Below are 23,872 nucleotides of genomic sequence, written 5' to 3' on the forward strand. Positions count from 1 at the left end.
TTTTTCCTTAGTTATCCAGCTAAGCTGATGGTTAAAACTTGGCTGACGCTTAACCATTTCATTCATTTAGCAAGGGGGAAGAGAATAATTTTCCTCAGAGATATAAGAAATGTAGCCTGCCTTGACTATTTTGACTTTCCAGAGATTGCCTAGCAATTTGGGAATGGAAGATAGCCACAGTGAGAAGTGTTTATGCATCAAAACAGAGAGGCAGAGAGGAAAAGCATGTGCCTCCAAACAGGATTTTTTTAATTTGGATGAAGTGTCTCTTAATCTGCTGTTCCCAACCCCTTTAAGAATCCAGGGCCTGCAGACAGGAAGGCAGCAACAACAATAATAACAGCATGTGTTGAATACTCACTGTGTGTCAGGCATTGCTATAAATGCCTTACCTGTGCCATCCATTCATTCCTTACAATAACCATATGAGCCAAATACTGTTATTCTATTTTATACTTGGAGAAAATGAAGTGGCTGCTGTGAGGTCATAACAGCTAGGAGGTGACAAAGCTGAGATTGAAACCAAGGCCAGATGGACTCACCCAAAACATCATTACTTTTGTATAGGTCTTTGAAGTACTGTGACCTCCGGCTCATCGACTCAAGCTATTTAACTCGCACAGCCTTGGAGCAGGAGGTGGGTCTGGCCTGCTGCTATGTCTCCAAAGAGGTCATCCGAGGGCCTGCTGTTGCCCTGGACCTTAGTGGGAAGGAGCAGGAGAGAGCTACCATCAGCGAGAACGACTCTGATGAGTTGCTGATCGACCTGGAGAGGCCACAGAGCAACAGTAGTGCTGTCACTGGAACCTCAGGTTAGTGCTTCCTTTTCTCTCTCAAGGGGTGAGGGATGGGAGTGAGGAGGTGGACAGACATAGGGGAGGCAGAGGCACTTACTCCCTCACACCTCTCAAGGCTGTCAGAGGAGCCTTCAGGGACTCCGGCAACCTGTCCAGACCTCAGTTCCCAATCCAAAGATACTTGGAAAACATAACTACTGAGAGCAGTCACAGAATTCTCCTCTGGGTAAACATTTAATGAAGAGCTTGGTAATAAGCAAAGTATAATAAATGTTATAAACCCTAACCTGCACCACTTTCCCTAGTCTTTTCTACCTTTTATCACCTCAAGGATAATATACATCTGGTATTTGCACAAAAGCCCTCATTTCCTTCTAGATCTGAAAGCTGTAAGTTTGTGTTAATTGGCTCAGTACCTGGCACAGTGTTTACCTGTTTGAATGAAGGAATGAGTGAATGACTTTTATAAGTAGTTAACGGCAAATGTTTGTATACTCTGGGGCCACTGCCTGTGCAGACCCACCATGCAGCCCGCCATCCCCTTTCAGAGCATTACTGTATGGCCTGTGGCAGTGCCTGGCATGAACTTTCTTCTGAGAAACTGTATTACAGCAAATGCAGCACTATTTCCATTTTCTTCAGATTGGGAGAGTAATAAAACTCCATATAGAAAACGTGCAGAATGTAAAAAAAGAAAAAAACTTGGGGAATGTAACAAAGGATAAAGAGGACATTAAAAATGAAAACTCTGGGGTGCCTGGCTGGCTCAGTCAGTACAGCATGTGACTCTTGATCTGGGGGTCATGAGTTTGAGCCCCATGTTGGGGGTAGAAATTACTTAAAAAAAATAAATAAATTGGGGCCCCTGGGTGGCTCAGTCAGTTAAGCATCCAACTTCGGCTCAGGTCATGATCTCATAGCCTGTGACTTCAAGCCCCATGTCGGGCTCGGTACTGACAGCTTGGAGCCTGGAGCCTGCTTCAGATTCTGTGTCTCCCTCTCTCTCTGTCCCTTCCCCACTTGCACCCTGTCACTCTCTCTCTCTCAAAAATAAATAAACATTAAAAAAAATGAAAATGAGGGGCGCCTGGGTGGCGCAGTCGGTTAAGCGTCCGACTTCAGCCAGGTCACGATCTCGCGGTCCGGGAGTTCGAGCCCCGCGTCAGGCTCTGGGCTGATGGCTCAGAGCCTGGAGCCTGTTTCTGATTCTGTGTCTCCCTCTCTCTCTGCCCCTCCCCCGTTCATGCTCTGTCTCTCTCTGTCCCAAAAATAAATAAACGTTGAAAAAAAATTTTTAAATAAAAAAAAAATGAAAATGAAAACCCCTCTCTACCAGAGAAGACCACCATGAACATTCCTCTTTCCCACATCTCCTCTCTTCCATCACCGTGACACATGCATGCAAACACACACACACACACACACACACGCGCGCGACTTCATGTCAAAAGCAGCATGAGTGTGTCTGTTCATTCTGGCAGGATGACTGTGGGAGTCAAAGAGGCAGTCATCTACGGGGCTTTGTGTCTTGAGAGGGACCCTCAGCCTGGAAGAGCATGAGCTGCTCACCTCAGCCAGGGGTCAGGACTGCACCTTCGCTCACCTCACCGCTCCAGGCTCCCCCTCCAGGCTCCTCTAAGACCAGTTCAGAATAAAGCCAACAGGTTTAGGGAATAGTAAAGAGTAACAGAAGAGAAGGGGAAATAGCACATTTGAAAGTTTGTGGATAGCAGCATCAGTGACAGGGAGGCAAGGGGGTGTTTATGTTGTTCTCATGGCTCTTTCTTTTTTAAATTTTTTAAAAATGTTTTATTTACTTTTGAGAGAGAGAGAGAGAGGCAGAGTACGAGTGGGGGAGAGGCAGAGAGAGAGGAAGACACGGAATCCAAAGAAGGCTCCAGGCTCTGAGCTATCAGCACAGAGCCCGACACAGGGCTTGAACCCATGAACTGTGAGATCATGCCCTGAGCTGAAGTTGGATGCTTAACCGACTGAGCCACCCAGGCGCCCCATCATGGCTCTTTAATCAGACTCCTCCTGGAGCACCTGGGTGGCTCAGCTGGTTAAGCATCCGACTTTGGCTCAGGTCATGATCTTGCCATTCCTGAGGTCGAGCCCCTCGTCGGGTTCTGTGCTGACAGCTCAGAGCCTGGAGCCTGTTTCAGAGTCTGTGTCTCCCTCTCTTTCTCTGCCCCTCCTCACTCATGCTGTGTGTCACTCTCCCTCAAAAATAAATAAAGCATTTTTGAAAAAAATTAAATAAAAATAAAATAATCAGATGCCTCCATTCCCTGCACTTGCAGAGCTGCCCCAGAAGGCTCACATATTCTTGGCCTTGCTCTCATTAACCACAAAGGTAATGGCTTGCCTTCTGCTGCTTAGAGCCCTCCCTTTGAAGACAACCTGAGCTAAGGGCTATGCTCCCACCACTGAGCACACATCCCTCAGCCTTAGATGGACTCTGGGGGTCCTTGGGGAGGCTCACTGCCCCAAGTGTGCAGGCTGTAAAGGTCAGGGACGTGGGGAGAAAGGTAAGCTCTCAGACAAGACAGAAAGACACGAAAGTCAGATGAGCAAGTGGAGTGACTTGGTTGCAATGACCTCCGGTTACTGGCTATTCCTCTAGGATCTCCTGAGGTTGGGATATGACCTACATGCCGGGGAGCACCAACCCCAGGTCAGAGAGGGCTTTCAGTCCTGAATGTGTCCACAAACCAAAGAGTGGGACCTATCAGAGGGGAAAACATATTTGAATTGGCCAAATCCACAGGGACCTCTGGGGGAAAGCAAGACCTCACTGAGCATAGATTATGCCTTCCATCCTCGCCACATGGAGCCGGTTCCCCACACTGGTTTGGGCATCCATGGAAGTGGCTACCCCCTGGGGAACTTCTCCACAACCAGAAGTGGGAGGCCCTTGGACCCCAGGAGGAGGGAAGTGCCCTGGAGTAGGAAGGACTTGGCTGGGGAGCTTGTATTGGTCCAGAATCTGGAATGAATCAGACCACATCGCCAAACGAAGTAACAGAGGAGAGTTTCATAACATCACACGCTTTACAAAGCTGGGGGTAGGAATTAGAAAAGGACAAGGAGGTATAGTTACCCCCCGGGGCACCAGGAGAGGGAGCAGCCCTCATGGAGACAAGGCAGTCCAGCCTGGCTCCGTGCAGAGAGGGGGCCAGGGAATAAATAGCCGAGTCCTGCTGATGGCCACGGGTGGGTTGTCCTCTTTCAGGCTCCATCATGGAGAACGGGGTGAGCTCTTCCAGCGCGGCTGATAGGTCCCAGAAGCTGTCGCTGACCCCCAGCTTCCAGAGCCCGGCCAACAGCATGGGCCTGGATGAAGGGGTCTCCGCAGGCACAGGGGGAGCCGGGGAGACCCTGAAGCAGGAGTGTGATTCCCTGGGCCCCCAGATGGCCAGCAGCACCACCTCCAAGCCGTCGTCGTCGTCCTCCTCCTCCTCCTCGGGACCCCGGGCCCTGTCATGGCCCGGGCAGCTGCCCCAAGGCTGCAGGGGCCTGCACGCCGCCCTGCCCCCCATCGTGATCTTATCGAAAGCGGCCTATAGCCTGCTGGGCTCGCAGCGGGGAGGCAAGCCGCCCGCGTCCTCCTCGCTGCTGCCACACGCCGACGTGGCCTGGGTGAGCTCCCTGCGGCCGCTGCTACACAAGGACATGAGCAGCGAGGAGCAGTCCCTCTACTACCGGCAGTGGACCTCGGCTCGTCAGCACCACGCCGACTTCAGCAACCAGCCAGACCCCGCCTCTGGCGCCCGCGCCTGCCACCCTCGGCGGCTGCTGCTCACTGGGCCCCCCCAGGTAGGCCCCGGGTGGCAAGAAGGAAGGGAGCCGGGGAGGGGGGGGGCCTCAGGGTGGGCTGAGGGTGACCCAGAGCGATGAGGCCCTCACTCAGGCCTCTCAGGGGCAGGAGACATCCAAGAGCCCAGGTGTGAAATCTCGTCTCTCTTCTTCCCTCTCTTCCCCTCTCCAATTAAAAATACTTCCTCCAGGTGGGAAAGACGGGCTCCTATTTGCAGTTCCTTAGGATCCTCTTCCGCATGCTCATCAGGCTCCTGGAGGTGGATGTGTATGATGAGGGAGAGATCAACGCGGGTGAGTTCCGAACCCCGGCATTGCCGGGGAGGAGTGGGGGCCCAGGTAGAAGACACACTGACACCGAGTTTTGATATTCTGGATACTAGGCCTTTGCTAGCTAGTCAGAAAGTATCTTACTCTTTTTTTTTTTTTTTTAAGTTTTTATTTGAGATGAGAGCGAGGGAGAGAGGGAGGGAGGGAGAGAGACAGAGAGAGAGACAGAGAGAGAGAGAGAGAGAGAGAGAGAGAGAGAGAGAGAGAGAGAGAGAGAGAGAAACCCAAGCAGGCTCCTTGCTGTCAGCACAGAGTCCAGTGCAGGGCTTGAACTCACCAACTGTAACATCATGACCTGAGCTGAAATACAGTCCCACGCTTAACTTACTGAGCCACCCAGGAGCCCCAGAAAGTATCTTCTATTTTAACTGCAGGCTGTGAGATAAGGTATATGGATTACTATAATGAAATTAAAACCTCATGCAGAACAGAAACCTGGAGCCATAACCAAAGCCCTTCACATTCAGTAAAATGCAGAAGCTAGTGCTTGACAGGGTTGTGGGGACTGGTTTTCAAAGAGACCATCTTCTGCCCTCCTCCTCCTCCTGTAGCCAACCCTTCCCCCCAGCTGTCACCTGTGGGAGGGTTCCACTGTAGTCCGATCAGCAGGGCCAGAAAGAGAACATGAGCAGGAATCAGCCAGCTTTAGCTCTATAGCTAAGGACAGTGTGGCCTCCGAACTGTGGCTTCACATCTTGGAGCATTCACCTGTGCTGGAAGAGACCCATGGAGGCAGGGGAGTAGTGGTAATCAGCTAGAAGCTCTTCTAAGCCCCTCAAAGAGGAGTCCAGAAAAGGGAAAGGCCTTGGCATCTTCTGTCAGACTGGCCCTCAGATCTCACCCCACTTGCTTTTCCTAAGTAGTTGGACCTGTTCTATGACAAGTCCAAAAGACTAGTTCAGTCTAGAGCAAGACTAAGCAAGATCAGCTGTATTGAATCATTTTATTATCACCTTCAGCCCTATTTCCACTCCTTACCAGGTCATATTCATGATTCCAGACACACACACAATCCTGTCTTCCCACCCACATCTCCTTGTTTGTGTCCCCACTTGAGCTGACCCCAGGCCCACCAAAGAGGGGACCCAGAGCTCCAAGTTGGCCTGGAAACATTCATAGCTGCCTGGAGGGGGCTGGGACCAGGAGGGCAAAGGCAGAACTAGGCAGACCAGGAATGAGAGACCCATCATCCCAGCAACCTTCCCACAACGCCCCTGGGCTCCACAAGAGAGTGATGATGCCTGTAATTTTCTCCTCGGATCCCACCACACTGAACTTTAATCTGTGTGATGATCTGTGAGAGAATCTACCACAGCTGGTGCAACAGGCAAGCCTGGCCTTTGTAGTGAGAAGTGCCATCAGGCTGGCTTTATTCCTTCCACCTCATTTTAGTGCAGGTGAATGTGATGGTGCTCTGGAGAGGCACACTGACATCTTTGTAAAAATCTAGAATAAACTTTAGGTTGTAAATAAAATGCAAACTTTAGCTCAGTGATATAAAAAATAAACATGATTGTGTTAAAAAGATATTAGCTGTACTTGTAATCTTTAGGCTTTTTAAAAAAATAAAACTTTTGGGGGTGCCTGAGTGGCTCAGTCACTTGAGTGTCCAACTTCGGCTCAGGTGATGATTTCACGGTTCATGAGTTTGAGCCCCTGTTGCACTCTGTGCTGACAGCTCAGAGCCTAGAGCCTGCTTCGGATTCTGTCTCCCTCTCTCTTTGCCCCTCCCCCGCTCATGCTCGCTCTTTCTCTCAAAAATAAACAGTAAAAAAATTTTTTAAATCTTCTCCCTTTGAAAATTCTTAAATTTTTTCATCTTATAAATTTTATTAATAACAATAAATCCTCTATTAGACACTCACCACGTGCCTGCCACTGAGCCCTTTAAAACAAATTGTTTTAATGTTTATTTTTGAGAGAGAGCGAGCATGAGCAAAGGAGAGGCAGAGAGAGACAGAGGATCTGAAGTGGTCTGTGTGCTGACAGCACAGAGCCCGATGCAGAGCTCCAACCCATGGACCCACGAATCATGAGATCATCACCTGAGCCAAAGTCAGATGCTTAACCAACCAAGCCACCCAGGCATCCCTCACTGCCTGAGCACTTTAAATGCACCATCTGGAATTCTTGCAATAACCCAGGGTCCCTGAGAGTTAAGGGTGGTGCCTGCAGGTGTGGAGTAGTACGGGGTGGTCTGAATTCAAACCTAGGACTACTAGCTGTCAAACTTGACTGCATATTGGAGTGACCTAAGCAGCTTTAAATGCCATGATGGGTGCCTGGGTACTAAAGCAGATTGTGGGGGTGGTAACCTAAGCACAGGATTTTTTTTTTTACAAGCTCTCCAGGTGATTCTCATACGCAGCAGACACTGGGTATCTTGCTCAATGCATCCCTCAAATCTCTTAGGCTTTCAGTGTTTTATAACCCCACAACTAAAACTGTAAGGGAGAATTTAGATGACCCAAAATTAAATAAGCTTTAAGGCAATTTGGGAGGCTGGGGTGGGAGATCAGTTGATCTCATAGTGTGGGAGTTTGTGGACCAGATGTGTAGAGGGTAATGCTGGAGCCAGTGAGGGCATGCGTCCCTCTCAGCATGGACATGAAGGGATAATTCTGGGCCCCTCTGCCCTGGGACGTGGCAGGTCATCTTCCAGAAATGTCTCTGTCCTCCCATCTGGGGGTTCATGTTTCATACCTCTCATTCCTGACACTTGGGAGGGAGGCTGGGAGGCCAGTCAGCCTGCCTGCCTGCTCTGCGCACTTTCTTTCTTCTTGTCCTAGACCACAGTGAATGCAGTGGAGTCAGCCAGGCAGAGGGAGAGCCCTGGCCTGACATCGAGAGCTTCAGTAAAATGCCCTTTGACGTCAGCGTGCATGATCCCAAGTACAGTTTGATGAGCCTGGTATATACTGAGAAGCTGGCAGGGGTCAAACAAGGTCAGTGCAAGCAGAGCCAGGCGAACCTCCTCTGAAGGTCAAGGGGCCAAATCAGAGCAGGAGGCCTGGGGCAGTTTAATCTTTGAGCGCAGTTTAAAGTAATTCTGCTTTTCTCTTGTACACGTATGTATCACCTTTTACTTTTCATGCCCGACTTTCAGAGCATAAATTATAGACTCCTTAGAAGAGTCCTGCAGGGAGTGGGGGACTTTCTTCCCAGGAGTAGGGGCTTCATGCACATCATACAAGGTTTTTGTCCCTTTATACACAGAAGCAATAAAGGATTCCAAAGTTGAGGAGCCCAGGAAGCGAGGAACCGTGTCCATGATGCTGACCAAATACGCGGCCTACAACACCTTCCACCACTGTGAGCAATGTCACCAGTACATGGACTGCACCTCTGCCTCCCAGGTGTGGCCCCCTGTGCTTGCCTGTTACCCAGCATGGTATTGTATATATGGAATGAAAAATACGGCTCCCAGTTTCGGGCCCTAGATAGAGGGTACTTGATTTATGAGATGGAGCCACTCATTTGTGAGCAAAATATGTGAAGCCATTAATTAAAATTACTTTGGGTTTATTAGGATTGGGGGGAGGGGAAGAGAGAAAGAAACTTGCGTTTTAGTGTCTGAAGTCACTTCATTGAAATGGTTACATGTGTCATGTTTAGGTTACCTGGGATGTTCTCTGTAATCCTGAAAAAACTGGGTATTATAGTGTATTTGGTGAAAGGTTCTTTTCACCCCCTGCTTTGGGTTGTTGATGAGAATGGTGCTCTTTTTTTTAAGATTTTTTTTTTTAAGTTTATTTCATTTTGAGAGGGGGCAGGTAGACAGGGGCAGAGCCCAACATGGGGTTCGAACTCACGAACCATGGGATCTTGACCTCTCGACCTGAGCCAAAGTCAGAAACTTAATAGACTGAGCTACCCAGGCGCCCCAGGAATGGTGCTCTTACCTCTAACATGCACAGGGTGTGCCCTTTGAGCTGTGAACAGGTCTGCTGATTTGCACTGACCAAGTCATATTCCTACTCCAGTGTGGGGTGGTTTTGATCATTAGGCATACAGAGGAGTCAATATTTGATCTTTTATTTAGAGAGAAGTGAGAGGAAGGAACACAGAAGGTGAGCCAATACCCCACTGTCTTTGTTTCTTTTTGGCCAGAGCATCTGTAAACACTCAAGATGGTAAAGGCAGCAGGTGACAGTGGTCCAGAACCTATGTAGGGGAGAAGTTCTCTGTTGCTTTCTCCCACTTTAGCTTCTTGATTTTTATGACTTAGTTCCGAACACCTAAAACTCTTCCTATGGGACATGCTGATTAGACTTCACCCAAACTTGCTTCTGCTCTTAAGGATCAGGTCTCCACCCTTTTCCCACAGGGGCTAGAAGTGATATACTGAAAAACTGGGTTGGTCATTCTGCTCTTGTAACACAAATTACCTTTTATGTACCATTTGTTTTCTTGGTGTTAACCGAAAGCTTTTGGTGGGCTAATTTGTAAACCACTCATGATGCTTTACAGAATATAGAAGATTCAAGTACCTGGTCTACAAATCATAAGCTTCTAGATAACTTAAGAATCCTCTGTTTATATAGTTTCTGTGATCATTGTACTCACTAGTATATTCCAATGCTTGTGAAGCAGAATGAACCAGAATTCAAGGGAAGAATTATACTATTTTCCTAGGAAATATAATATTTAGGTTAAAAATCTTAGGAAATCTACCTGGACTCTAGTTGCTGCTGAAAATTGATGCTATCCTTTCATTAAGCCAAGTACTGTCTGCATTGTAAAGCACATAAATTATGTAATTACTCATTGAGCTGGGTTACTGAGCGAGCATGTGAACTTTATAACACTTTTTTTTTTCAAGTAAGCTCTGTACCTAACGTGCAGCTTGAACTCCTGGTCATAAAATCAAGAGTCACATGCTCTACTGACTGAGTCAGCCAGGTGTCCCAACTTTCTGGCAATTTTAAAAATAAGTTAGATTTATAATTGGCTTCAGTGGGTCAGATGGTCTCTCCTGGAAGCCGGAGTTCTATGCTAAATGACTTTGAAACTTCTTCAGCTTCCACGGTAGCCAGGAAAGATGGGACCATGGAGGCATTTTAATGATGTTGGCCCTAATATTTTACTTAAAAAAATGATACTCATTTAGCCTGATGCATACAGATGGAAATGATTTTTTCCCCTATATTTGGGCACCTTTGAAAATGTTTAGCGAGCAGGACTATTTAACCTCTGCATAAGACTGAGGAGTAGTGGTTCTAAGAACATAAGGAATGCAAAAGACAGTGTCAAGCAACAGAAACTTTACCCGTGGAGAGGCTGTGTAGGGGCAGGAGGCTTGGCTCTCAGGTCAATGGCAGCTACTAAAAGATGAAATGTTTGCGTTTCCAACTCTTCCGACATTTCAGGGACAGCCAAGTCTGATGGCATGTATGAGTTCAGGTTAGTTCACCTCTCTTAAGAATGTTAACAAGTGGTCGAGAAGTTTGCAAACCATGAGCTTACATCCCCTTCCTTCCTTCTTTACAAACCTAGATGTCTGACTCCACCCTTCATGCATTCACATTCTCATCCTCTATGCTGGGAGAAGAGGTGCAGCTCTACTTCATCATTCCCAAATCCAAAGAGAGTCATTTTGTCTTCAGCAAGCAGGGTAAACACCTGGAGAGCATGCGGCTGCCCCTGGTTTCAGACAAGGTGGGTGACAGTGTCTGGATGCCAACACTGCTTTCAGACTGACAGGCCCAAGGTACTAGATCAGGGTCTCTAAACTTCTTCAATCTAAGGGTTTTAGTCTCTAAACTTCTTCAATCTAAGGGTTTTAACTTCCCTTTTTGGTCTCTGGTTCTTTCTTTTTTTTTTTTTTTTTGTCCCCTTTCAGCAGAATTTGAATGCAGTCAAGAGCCCTATTTTCACTCCTTCCAGTGGTCGCCATGAGCATGGACTCCTAAACCTTTTTCACGCCATGGAGGGCATCAGCCACCTGCATCTTCTGGTGGTCAAAGAATATGAGATGCCGCTGTACCGCAAGTACTGGCCCAACCACATCATGCTGGTGCTTCCTGGCATGTTCAATAATGCAGGCGTGGGTAAGGGGCCCCCTGGGACACGGAGAAGGGCTGAAAGATAAAGCGAGCTCATTGCCTGGACATGAAACTTTCAAAGGTTCCCCAGCCCCTGAAAAGGGTCCTGCCCCCCTGACCAAAGGACTTTTGATTTTTCTTTAAATTTGAGTTTTCCTTTTCCTCTATCCGCTGCTTTGCAGAATTTTTAACTTCTGAGGGCTAGTGACTAAAGAAGTCACTGGTATATTGAGTGCCCCGGAAAGGGTTTGGGATTCTTCCCAGTGATGGCTGGGCCTGCTGCAGCAGGAACAGAACAGTGAGAAGGATGGTCTTGGGGGGAATGGGGTGGTGGAGCTAGTCCACTGTGTTCAAGAGGGATCTAGAGGTGTCCCTAAGCCATTGCTAATCATTTTAAAGGCACATGGCAAGTTCTAAGGGGTTCTGTCCAACTGGAAATTGGAAGTATCATTACTGCCTATGGCAGTCATCTTAAAAGTGCCTAGAAAAGTCTCGCTTGCTTTTCCCCCACGGAGCGTAAGAGCAATGGGCTGATTTGTCAAAGGGGCATATGGTTCTTCAGCATGGAACAGAGACGTTGGGGGGCAGGAAACCTCCAATTGGATTCAGAGCTGTGTGTCTGCTCATTTCTTGTATGGTAGTTGTTAACCACTTTCTCTAATCAGCTCCTGTGGGCGTCCGACTCTGTGTAGTCTCAGAAGGGTTTAAGTTCCAAAAGCTGCTAATTGACACATTAGAGGGAAGTAGGAACCTCCTAGTCCAGAACTAGAGTGAATACAGATGAGACCTGAGTAGTTTCCCTAACTCTGCACTCCTCCTCTCCCGGGTCTCACTTTCCCTTCTTTTCCCCCTCAGCCTGTTTCTCCCTCTGCTGATCTGTCCATCCCTCTCCCTTCCTTCTTAGAGCTTTCCTCTTGTTCTCCCTTCCATTCCTTTTTATGTCCTTAAATATAGAATTAAAATATTTTCAAAAATTTGTTTTGAATACTAGTTTCCATGTTTATCACTTTATATCAAGTGAATTAAGGCTTTTACATATTTTTGGTTCTTTGTCCTCTCCAAAACCACATATCCCCAGACTAACTAAAATCTTTTTCTATAGGAGTATGACCCTCAAATCACCCCCTCCTGTGCCTTACCAATCGTTAGGTGACTTTCCTCATCCCAGATCTGATGAATTTGCATAGTTATAGTTTTGCCACTTCTGCAATAATTTGAGGAGAAGCTAACATATATGCAAATGAAATGCAGATTATTTTTTATTTGTTAAAAAACACATAAAATTTCCCGTCTTAGCCATTTAAGTGTACGGTTCAGTAGTGTTCAATATATTCACATTGTTTTGCAACTAATCTCCAGAACTCTTTTCATCTTGCAAAACTGAAACACCATACTACTGAAGATTAACTCCTTAATCTTCTCCTCCTTTCCCTGGCAACCACCATTCTACTTTCTGTCTCTGCATGACGACTTTAGGTACTTCAAGTTTAATCTTACAGTATTTGCCTTTTGTGTCTAGCTGAATTCACTTAGCACAGTGTTCTCAACGTTCATCTATGTTGTCCATGTGTCAATTTCCTTCCCTTTTAAGGCTGAGTAATATTCCATTGTATGTATACACATTTTCTTTATCCATTCATCCACCTGTGGACACTTGAGCTGCTACCATTTGGCTATTGTGAATAATGCTGCTATGAACATAGATGTACAAATATATCTCCAAGAACCCTGATTTCAGTTCTTTTAAGTACATACCTACATGTGGAATTGCTGAATCATACGATAATTCTATTTTTAATTTTTTGAGGAATTGACAAACTGTTTTCCGTAATGGTACATATACCATTTTACATTCTTCTCAACAGTGTAAAATGTTTTTTCACATCCTCACTCATACTTATTTTCTGTTTTTTGTTTTGAGTTTTGGGAGAGTTTTTTGTTTGCTTGTTTTTGATAGTAGCCATCCTAATGGGTAAGAGATGCTATCTTACTGTGATTTGATTTGCATTTCCCTAATGATTAATTATGTTGGGCATCTTGTTGTCTGTTTCTTGGCCATTCGTATATCTGTTTTGGACAATCTATTCAAGTTCTTTTCCTATTTTAAAATTAGGCTTTTTTGTTGTTGATTTGTAGGAGTCCTTTACGTATTCTGGATGCTAACCCCCTACTAATGATTTGTAAATGTTTTCTCCCATTTCATGGGTTGCTTTTCACTGTTAATTATATCCTTTGCACAGAACTTTTAAATTTTGATGCAGTCCAATTTATTTTTTCCTATTGTTGGCTGTGCTTTTGGTGTCATATCCAAGAAATAATTGTTATATCCAGTAGCAAGCTGTTTGCCTGTTTTCTTATTTTTTTTCTTTATACTTTTTCTTAAATTTACATCCAAGTTAGTTAGCATTTAGTGCAACAATGATTTCAGGAGATTCCAGTGATTCATCCCCTATGTATAACACCCAGTGCTCATCCCAACAAGTGTCTTCCTTAAAGCCTCCTACCCGTTTAACCGATCCCTCCACCCAACCCTCCAGCAACCCCTCAGTTTGTTCTCTGTACTTGAGTCTCTTATGTTTTGTCCCCCTCCCTATTTTTATATTATTTTTGCTTCCCTTCCCTTATGTTCATCTATTTTGTATCTTAAATTCCATATATGAGTGAAGTCATATGATATTGGTCTTTCTTTGACTAATTTCGCTTAGCATAATACAATCCACATTGTTGCAAATGGCAAGATTTCATTCTTTTTGGTTGCCAAGTAATACTCCACTGTGTGTGTATGTGTATATATATACACACACACACACACACACATCTTCTTTATCCATGCATCCATTAGTGGACATTTGGGCTCTTTCCATACTTTGGCAATCATTGATAGTGCTGCTATAAACGTTGGGGTGCATGTGCCCCTTCAAAACCACACACCTGTATCCCTTGGATAAATACCTAGTAGTGCAATTGCTGGGTCATGGGGTAGTTCTATTTTTAACTTTTTTAGAAACCTCCATACTGTTTTCTAGAGCGGCTGCACCAGTTTGCATTCCCATCAGTGGTGGAAAAGGGTTCCTCTTTCTCCGCATCCTCACCAACACCTGTCGTTGCCTGAGTTGTTAATGTTAGCCATTCCGACTGGCGTTAAGGTGGTAACTCATTGCGGTTTTGATTTATATTTCCCTGATGATGAGTGATGTTGAGCATTTTTTTCATTTGTCTGTTAGCCACCTGGATGTCTTCTTTGGAAAAGTGTCTCTTTGTGTCTTTTGCCCATTTCTTCACTGGATTATTTGTTTTTTGGGTATTGAGTTTGGTAAGTTCTTTATAGATTTTGGATACTAACCCTTTGTCTGATATATCATTTGCAGATATCTTCTCCCATTCCAATGGTTGCCTTTAGTTTTGCTGATTGCCTGATTTCTTCTAAAAGTTTTATAGTTTTAGCTCTTTCATTTAGGTCTTTGATCCCTGTTAGTTTTATGTAGTGTAAGTTAAAGATCCAACTTCATTTTTTGCATGTGTATATCCAGTTTTCCAATACCATCTGTTGAAGAGACTGTCCTTTTCCCATTCAGTGGTCTTGGCACCTTTGTCAAAAATCATTTGACCATAGGCCTTAGGGCTGGACCAGAAGCACAAGGGCATAGTGCTGGGCTCTGTATTCTTATCCCATTGGTACCACATTGTTGTGATTACTGTGGTTTTGTAGTAAGTTTTGAAATCAGCCGTGAGACCTCCAATTTTGTTCTTTTTCAAGGTTGTTTTGGCTATTGAGGGTCCCTTGAGATTCCATATGAATTTAAGGATGGGTTTTTTTTTTTTTATTTCTGCTCCAAAAAAATATCATTAGGATTCTGATAGGGATTGCATTAAATCTGTAGATCACTTTCGGTAATATTGACATCTCAACAATATCACATCTTCCAATCCATGAACACAGATGTCTTTCCATTTACTTATCATGTTTACTTTCTTTCAGCAAATGTTGTGTACTTTGTCATGTACAAGTCTTTCACATGCTTGGTTAAATAAACATTTATTCCTAAGTATTTTATTCTCTTTGATGCCATTGTAAATGGAATAGTTTTTTTTTTAATTTCCCTTTTAGATCACTATTAGTGTATAGAGAGAACAGATTTTTTAGTTTTTGTATCTGCAACTTTGCTGAATTCACTTATTTCTAACTCTGTGTGTGTGTAATCTTTAGGGTTCTCTGCATTGAAGGTCATGTTGCCTACAGATAATTTTACTTCTTCCTTTCCAACCTGAGTGCCTTTTATTTCTTCTTCTTGCCTAATTGCTCTGGCTAGAATTTCCAGTAGTATGTTAAATAAAGTGGTAAAGGTGGGCATCCTTGTCTTGTTCTTGAGCTTAGAGGAAAAGCTTTCCATCTCTTACCATTACAGTGTTAGTTGTGGGCTTTTCATATATGGTTCTTACTACATTGAGAACACGTATTACATACATCCTGTGGTAAGGCAGATTTTCCTTCCTCCTTCCAAACTATTTTTCTCTTTCCTCCATAGATTCAATAGCTTTTTTAGCCTCTTCATTTCATTACCTACATTTTGTTTCATTTTCGGATGTGCAAATTTGTCTAATAAAATGTGTCTAATATGTGATCTTTTCTTAAAATTCTAATTCCAGTGTAAAACATATGGTCTTGTATTTGTTTCAGGTGTACAATATAGTGAATCAACAATTCTATACATTACTCAGTGCTCATCATGAGACGTGTACTCTTAATCCCCTTTACCCATTTCACCCCTCCCACCTCCCTTGTAACCAACCATCTCTTCTCTATAGTTAAGAGTCTGTTTTTTGGTTTATCTTTTTTCATTTGTTGTGTTTTTTAAATTCCACATATAAGTGAAATCATACGGTATTTGTCTTTCTCTGACTGGCTTATTTCACTTAGCATTATTTACAATAGCCAAATTATGGAAGCAACCTAAGTGTGCATCAATAGATGAAAGGATGAAGATGTGGCATATATACACAATGGAATGTTCACTATTAAAAGAATGAAATCTTGGGGCGCCTGGGTGGCGCAGTCGGTTAAGCGTCCGACTTCAGCCAGGTCACGATCTCACGGTCCGTGAGTTCGAGCCCCACGTCAGGCTCTGGGCTGATGGCTCGTAGCCTGGAGCCTGTTTCCGATTCTGTGTCTCCCTCTCTCTCTGCCCCTCCCCCGTTCATGCTCTGTCTCTCTCTGTCCCAAAAGTAAATAAACGTTGAAAAAAAAAATTAAAAAAGAATGAAATCTTACCATTTGCAACAACATGGATGGATCTGAGGAACATCATCTTAATATTCTCTATTACTGAGTATTTACCACGTTAGGCACTGTCTTGAGCACCACACAACAATCCTGTGAGATGGACATTACCATTGCATTCTTACAGGTAGAGAAACCAAGGCATTCACTCACAGCTAGAAAGTGGTGGTATCAGGATTTAAATGTAGGCAGCTTGGCTCCAGTCTTTTACTAGACCATATTGCCTCGGGGGGGGGGGGGGGGTGCGGTGGAAAAGACTAAGGAAAGGATGCCAGTTTCCAGAATCTTCTTCAAAGAAGACATCGCTGTCAATCTCCTAAAGGTATCCAAAGCAGGGGATACTTTAGGTTATTGCAAACTTGGCTACTCCCTAGTGCAGGACATGTGAGTGGCTGCTTCCAAGACTGAGAGCACATATTATCTTGGCTTTATAGAACTAACCAGTAATAAGTGTTTCCTCTATGTTGTATCCTCTGTCCCATCAAGGAAACTGGATTCTTTTCCCCTCAAAGTGTACTTCATGAATCATCTGCATCATCAAAGACAGCTCTGGTTTCTGGGCCCTTATCAAACCTAAAGTTAATCTCTGGTGATGGGCTCCAGAAATTGGCATTTTAAAGAGACTCCTTCAGTGATTCTTACTTTTACTCATTTGAGAACCACTGCTCTGAACAATTGGTTGACCCTCCCATCCCACATGGCCACCATGTGAATAGGCATGCCTGCAGAGAGAATGTGAGCTGTCTGTGGGGTTTGGGTCAGGCCTGGGTGAAGGATGTACAGCTGTGGCTATGTTGCCTTCCAGGTGCTGCCAGGTTTCTCATTAAGGAGCTGTCCTACCACAATCTGGAACTGGAGAGGAACCGCCTGGAAGAACTGGGAGTTAAACGCCAGTGTGTCTGGCCTTTTATCGTTGTGATGGACGACTCGTGTGTTCTATGGAACATTCACAGTGTTCAGGATCAGACCAGGTAGTAGTATTTGCCAAGCAGTTCTAGGAGAGTATGGCCTAATGCTATGAAGGAGATGCTTTCCTTGGCTTATTATGCATGGAAGTAAATGAGGGACAGCTTTACAGAGCAATTATCCAGAAGACAACCCTCACTAGCACTTTTCTTTAGATATTCACTGTGCCGTTAAATTTCTGGACTATTTCTGCATCATGGCTTTGGTTTGCTATAAAGTCTGTTGAAAGGCGCTATGATTTAGAAAGTCCACTAGCTTCTGAATCACACCTGGTTTTTAATCTCAGCTCTGCTTGGTAACCTGCCTGGATGAAAAGGAAAAGTTATTTCATCTCTTTGTCTCAATTCTGTCATCTGTAAAATTAGGGCTGGGCCCAAATCAGTGGTTCTCCTGGTGAAGGGGCTCCACGAGGACCAGGGAATGTTAAACCTGGAAAAGTCCTATGCAGTAAATGGTCCCTAAATACCAGTAGCACCCCCACTGATGACCTCTCGGCCCTTCCTTCCAGCTCACACACTATGTTTCCACTGTGAATATGAAGCCAGTGACATTCTCAAATACTCCTTTACTATACCAGAATTACAACACTGGGAAGTATACTTGTGTGCTTCTAACCTCTGGCTCCCTTTCTTTGGTAACTTCTTGTTCATTAGTCATTTTGAGTTGGGCTGTTTTTTTCTGTCTTAAAAGTGGTAAGCCCCACCCCCAAAAGACCATTTCCTTAAGTTAGCAGTGACAGGTATCATGAAAACTAGGCTTGACGTCCTTTTCCATTCCAGGCTAATATAATATAAAATATAAGCCAGCTAATTATATCTTTATGGATATTAATAGTGTATAGTAGTGTTATCCCTTCAAAAATGATCCTCTCTCCGGTAATATTTATTGCTCTTATATAAACTAACTTGACATTTCATAGCCAGCCCATGGAAGCAGGAGTTTCCAGTAAGAATGTGTCCTTGAAGAGCGTCTTGCAGCATATTGAAGCAACACCAAAAATCATCCACTACGCAATCCTTGGCATACAGAAATGGAACAGCAAGCTGACTTCTCAGAGCCTGAAAGCCCCATTCTCTAGGTGCCATGTGCATGACTTCATTCTCCTTAACATAGACTTGACTCAGAATGTGCAGTATGACTTCAACAGGTAAGTCGGGCCTCCTGGGTGCAAGCATTCCAGGCATGTTTGCTTCCGCCCAACAATGACCCCTATAATATGTTTGTTCCTCTGTCTTCGAAAACCTGAGAATCTCTTTTTATGGACAAGGAGAACTGGGATTACAAACCCCAAAGCCCCCCTTCATCCTCCTTCAAACTGACCCAGACCCTTAAATAATAATAATTACAACATGAAATGCTTAGAAAATGTATTTTAGCCATCTCAGTATTCAGCAAGAACTACAAGAGGGACAAAAACTATTACATCAGTACAGATCAGTGTGGGTGGGTCCTTAACCCATTGAAGGTGAACTCTTCCATCCTCAGAAATCAGAAGTTAATCCTTCCCCTAAATGTTAGTAAGATCCAGAGATATGGATCCTGTAGGGAGAAGCCAACAGGTGGGAATAAGCAGACTAGCCCTGGTCTTGCCTCCTGAATAAATAATGTCCACATCCTGGAAAATCCAAGATGGCCAAGTGAGGAATGTCAGAAACCATAAAGTCCTCGTACGTCAACCCCCAATCTGTAGCTATTAGAATATTCTGTAGCTATTTCATGGCAGATGATGTTTCATCCTGTTTGCAGCCAGGATTGTTAAACTGGAAGCACCTCTGCATCTCTGTCCCACAAGAATACACAGAATGTGCAGTCAGTCCTGTTTCAGCTCAGGAATACCCAAGGCCTCATGGAATGTCTGGGTCCTAAGTCCTCTCACTTCCTCCTCCTTTTAACTCTGGCCTGTGAGCCCCTGAATTGAGCAGAGTTAAGAGGGTCAGCTCCACGAGAAGGCAAAGTTGATTCTGAGTCTGTCTCCTAACAGACTTTATGTATGTAATTAAGATGGCTGGGATGTAGGGGCGCCTGGGTGGCTCAGTAGGTTAAATGTCTGACTCTTGATTTCAGCTCAGGTCATGATCCCAGGGTCGTGGGATCGAGCCCTGCATCAGGCTCTGTACTAAGCATGGAGCCTGCTTGAGATTCCCTCTCCCTCTGCCCTGCTTCGATGCTCACTCCCATGTTCTCATTCTCTCTCTCCGTCTCAGAACAAAACAAAACACAAATATGGCTGGGACGCAACAGGTAGTCAGAGATCTATTATTGTGATTATGATTTAGGTATTTCTGTGAAGATGTTGACTTTAACCTGAGAACAAACAGTAGTGGCCTGCTCATCTGCCGCTTTAATAACTTCAGTCTCATGAAGAAACATGTTCAGGTTGGAGGGCAAAGGGACTTTATCATTAAACCAAAGATTATGGTAAGTTTGCAAGCTTGATTCTACTGTTCTTTGTTATTAGGTACTGGCATTAAGTACTTGCCACTTGACTGGAAAGTGAGATAACACAAGGGAGTCAGTTCTTAATGCCAAATATGCAGTCTGTCTCCTTACTGAGGATTCATCTAGAGTAAAACAAAAGATTTGAAAATTCAACAGATTTACATTTCTTTAGATTTAAGGCTTAACAATTCCTCCATCAAATCTTGTTTCAAACTTAACATTCTATCTTTATAAACTGGCAAAACTAACATTTTTACATTCTTTAATACATAAGAGAAATGTAAATTAAGATGCTTATCTGGTCCTTTGCCAGTTTTGTTGTTGTTGTTGTTGTTTTAAGAAAGTAAGACCAATCAACACTTATTGAGGGTGAATTCCATGGACCTACCCTTTTCTGTTTAAGACATTTACTGTCTTAATAATTTAATTTATAACATGTGAACTCCCCAGTGCAGCTTAGAAGCCTCTTCGCTTTTATTTTTTGGATGTGCTGGGATGGGACTTAACGTGTCCACGTCCAGCAGCACTGTGAAAGGCTTCCTGTTGGTCCTCACAATGTTGCTAAATGCAGTAACCGTCAAAGAAGCCTACATTTCCATTTTCTCCTGCCCTGGCTGTGCATTAAGTGAGACCCAACCTATTCCCCTGGGGGAAAAAAGTCCAGAACCCAAGAAGGACAAACTAACCTCTGAGCCTAGCATCTGTCACTGTGCTACTACTACTATTTGGGGAAAAATGCCATTTTTCCTTGCCCGTTTCATCCAGTGACAGACCTATTTCCCATGATAATCTCGGCTCTGATTTCAGGTGTCAGAGAGCTTAGCACCCATCTTGCCCCTTCAGTATGTCTGTGCTCCCGACAGTGAACACACACTACTGGCAGCCCCTGCGCAGTTTCTCCTGGAGAAGTTCCTTCAGCATGCTTCCTACAAACTCTTCCCCAAAGCCATCCATAACTTCAAGAGTCCTGTGTTGGCCATTGACTGCTACCTTAACATTGGACCAGAGGTAAAGGGAAGAGGGCTGGTATTGTGCTTTTACCCATTTCCATCAATTTCTTTCCCATTTTATCTCCCATTTGAAAGCTTAAATGGAGACAAAAAAGGAGCCAGTGAATATGCAAAGCTTAGCTCAGAGGTCAGTTCCACTGAGCCTACCTCAGTGATTGTGGACAGAAGCAGTTGCTTGCCGTCCTAAAACGTATCAGACTGTATTATAATCACGTGATGATACTTCTCCACAAGACACAGTTCAAAGGCACACAGTGTCTTAGCCACTGTTTTAGGCAAAAGAGAAGCTCAGTGACTGCTGGACAATTTAGGGTTATCACAGGAGACCTTCGCAGCTGTCACTTCACCACTTCCCACTCTAGGATTTCTTTCTTTGCCATTGTTTCCTTATTTTGCATTCTTTCGCGTCTCAAATTCCCCATCAGTGTTAGTTTTTGCCACTTGCACCTTTGACCACTGATGGCCTTCAGGACTTTATTTAAGGGCTTCTGCCACGAAGCTTTCCTCTACAATTATTAGTAATATTTTAAAAATATTTAACTGTTCACTAACATCCTCTGTAAATAACTTAAAAGGTATAAAGAAAAAGAATCACTTGTAATGGGAACAGTAACATTTTGGTAAACCGTATGTTAGGTTTTCCTCTTTGTATGTATTAAAACTCTTAGGTTTTCTTCTTTGTATGTATTAACATATACAATATCTTCAGACTGAAATCCAAATGTATTCAATTCTGGAAACTGATTTTTAAATCAATTTTACTGAAATTTCATAAGAATGAAAATGTAATCTACACCATGAGTTGTAGAAGGTACCTTAAAAACCATTAGTATCTCTAAGTCATGTGTCTAACCCCGGCCTCTAGACTCCTCCACCCCAGGGTCCAGAGTTCAAGATGTTAGACAACACAGTCTCAACACTACTACTAACAGCAACTAACAGTGAATACCTACTAAGTGGTTTACAGTGTTTATTTCATAAAACAGTCCTATGAAACAGGTACTACTATTATTTCGCCAGAGAAACTGAGGTATGGCAAAATGAAGGAAGCCGCTCAGTGTTACCCAGCTACTAAGCAGAGGAACCAGTATTTGGATCCAAGCCGTCAGGTGCAGTCATTAAGCCATGCCCCTGTTCTCAAGGTCTCCCAACTATCTTACCTCCGTGTAATTTTTATAAAGCTATCTTCTTTACATGAAAGCCATATAGAACTAAATACTTAAAATTATGCACTGCTTGAAGCTTCTGTCTGAAAATTTAAGTGTATTTAAATGAAAAGCTGATTACCTTATTGATGAGAATTTAAAAAAATTAAACATTTCATCCCAAGTGTGCCTTTTTGTGGAAGACCATTTTTCATTTTTACAAAGACATTTAGGTGGAGAGGCCTGTTTCATTTCTTACTACTAATTCTCTCGTAACTGTCCTTTATCAAGAGAAACAAGATGTAAATAGGTTAAAACTTGGCACACTAAATAAAAGAGGTGCAGAATTCAAATAACCAACCTATTTCAGTTTCAATTAAAAAAATGTATGTCCTTTACCTTACCCTGGAATAACTAAATAGGCAGGTACTGACTTATTCAGCTGAAGTGCAGATGTTTTGCCTGCTTTTTGAAATGCCCGTGCTGTCTGCTTGATGATTCCAGGTGGCCATATGCTACATCAGCTCCAGACCCCACTCCAGCAATGTCAACTGTGAAGGGGTGTTTTTCAGTGGACTTCTCTTGTACCTCTGTGACTCTTTTGTAGGTGCTGATCTTCTGAAGAAATTTAAGTTTCTAAAAGGTATACCAAATTTAGTGTCTTTTGTTTGTGAATGCCATTGTTCCTGCTGAACAAAATAGGGAAGTGAGCCAAAAAGCACTTTAATAATCTTTTTTGCCAGTGAACTGAATACCCTGCTTATTTTAAACGAGGGCCATGATTTTCTTAACTGGGGTGTGGGTGGAATCAAGTCCATCATACCAGGACAAAATACAGATAGATGGCCAGAAATGTGACCACATTAAATATGTTTTTACTACTAATTCTAGAAAAGAATGATGCAGTGCAAGAAGAGAAATAATGCTTTTCAAATAATCTCATTGTAATAAAACTCAGCTTAATGAGATGTGATTCTGGTATAGAAGCTAAAGTTGCTTCAACAGGTATGCACTGTACAAAAAGATCTGCCCAAGGACAAACTGCCGATTATGTATCATGAATAATCCTGACAAGATGACCTCTGAAGTCGGTGAACAAAGTATGATTCACCATACTGTGCACAGGCCACTGTGAAAAACAGTATAGAGGTTCCTCAAAAATTTAAAATAGAATTGGGGCACCTGGGTGGCTCAGTCGGCCGAGCACTGGCCTTTGGCTCAGGTCATGATCTCACTGCTCTTGAGTTTGAGCCCCGCGTCGGGCTCTGTGCTGACAGCTCAGAGCCTGGAGCCTGCTTTGGATTCTGTCTCTCCTTCCCTCTCTCTGCCTCTACCCCGCTCACACGCTGTCAATCACTCTCTCAAAAATAAATAAACATTAAAAAAAAAAAAAAGAACCATATTATCCAGTATTCCACTACTGGGTATTTAAAGAAAAGCCCTAATTTGAAAAGATATATGCAACCCTATGTTTACTGCAGCATTATTTACAATAGCCAAAATATGTAAGCTACCCAAGTGTCCCTCCATAGATGAATCAGTAAGGAAGATGTATTTGTATATAACGGCATATTACTCAGCCATTAAAAAGGAGGTCTTGCTTTTGCAACAGCATGGATGGACCTGGGTATATGATGCTAAGTGAAGTAAGTCAGAGAAACAAATACTGTATGATTTCACTCATGTAGAATTTAAGAATAGATGAACATGTGTATTTACATATGCATAAAATACATATGGAACAGTGAGGGAGGGAGGTTGCCTCTCAGGGGACATTTGGCATTATCTGGAGACATTTCAGACTATCACACTGGAAAGTGCTGCTGGCATATAGTGAGTAAAAGAGAAGCCAAGGATGCTGCCAAAATATCCTATAAGAACAGAACAGCCCCCATAACAGAATTTTCCAGTGGTGCCGAGGTGGAGAACCCCTGCTCTAGACACATAGAACATTGGTTTTACCATTGGTTACCACAGGGGAAGGGGAGATTTTTCACTTTACACTCTTAACTTTTGAATCTGATAACTCAAAACTTGAGTTTAT

General features: G+C 43.8%; 1 protein-coding gene and 1 long non-coding RNA gene across 16 annotated transcripts in view; one reads left to right on the forward strand and one right to left on the reverse strand.

Annotated features, from left to right (window-relative positions):
- GREB1L (GREB1 like retinoic acid receptor coactivator) overlaps window positions 1-23,872 on the forward strand; it is a 279,671-nt gene that overhangs the window by 252,884 nt on the left and 2,915 nt on the right. For 14 of the 15 annotated variants that reach the window (XM_053206245.1, XM_053206238.1, XM_053206241.1 and 11 more), the window contains 12 exons: window positions 568-812; window positions 4,033-4,616; window positions 4,808-4,910; window positions 7,736-7,891; window positions 8,163-8,302; window positions 10,443-10,604; window positions 10,789-10,996; window positions 17,074-17,239; window positions 18,154-18,381; window positions 19,511-19,652; window positions 20,481-20,681; window positions 22,333-22,471. In XM_053206245.1, the coding sequence (XP_053062220.1) occupies window positions 568-812; window positions 4,033-4,616; window positions 4,808-4,910; window positions 7,736-7,891; window positions 8,163-8,302; window positions 10,443-10,604; window positions 10,789-10,996; window positions 17,074-17,239; window positions 18,154-18,381; window positions 19,511-19,652; window positions 20,481-20,681; window positions 22,333-22,471 (2,474 nt within the window). The remainder of the gene's footprint in view (window positions 1-567; window positions 813-4,032; window positions 4,617-4,807; window positions 4,911-7,735; window positions 7,892-8,162; window positions 8,303-10,442; window positions 10,605-10,788; window positions 10,997-17,073; window positions 17,240-18,153; window positions 18,382-19,510; window positions 19,653-20,480; window positions 20,682-22,332; window positions 22,472-23,872) is intronic. The other variant, XM_027068620.2, reaches the window with a different exon arrangement.
- LOC128312438 (uncharacterized) lies at window positions 8,989-10,850 on the reverse strand. The gene is made up of 2 exons (XR_008291766.1): window positions 10,734-10,850; window positions 8,989-10,702 (listed from the first exon to the last, which is right to left on the reverse strand). It is a non-coding gene; the product is annotated as an uncharacterized LOC128312438 (long non-coding RNA).

The sequence above is a fragment of the Acinonyx jubatus genome, chromosome D3 (assembly GCF_027475565.1).
Source record: "Acinonyx jubatus isolate Ajub_Pintada_27869175 chromosome D3, VMU_Ajub_asm_v1.0, whole genome shotgun sequence".
In the NCBI taxonomy this organism is placed as follows: domain Eukaryota; kingdom Metazoa; phylum Chordata; class Mammalia; order Carnivora; family Felidae; genus Acinonyx; species Acinonyx jubatus.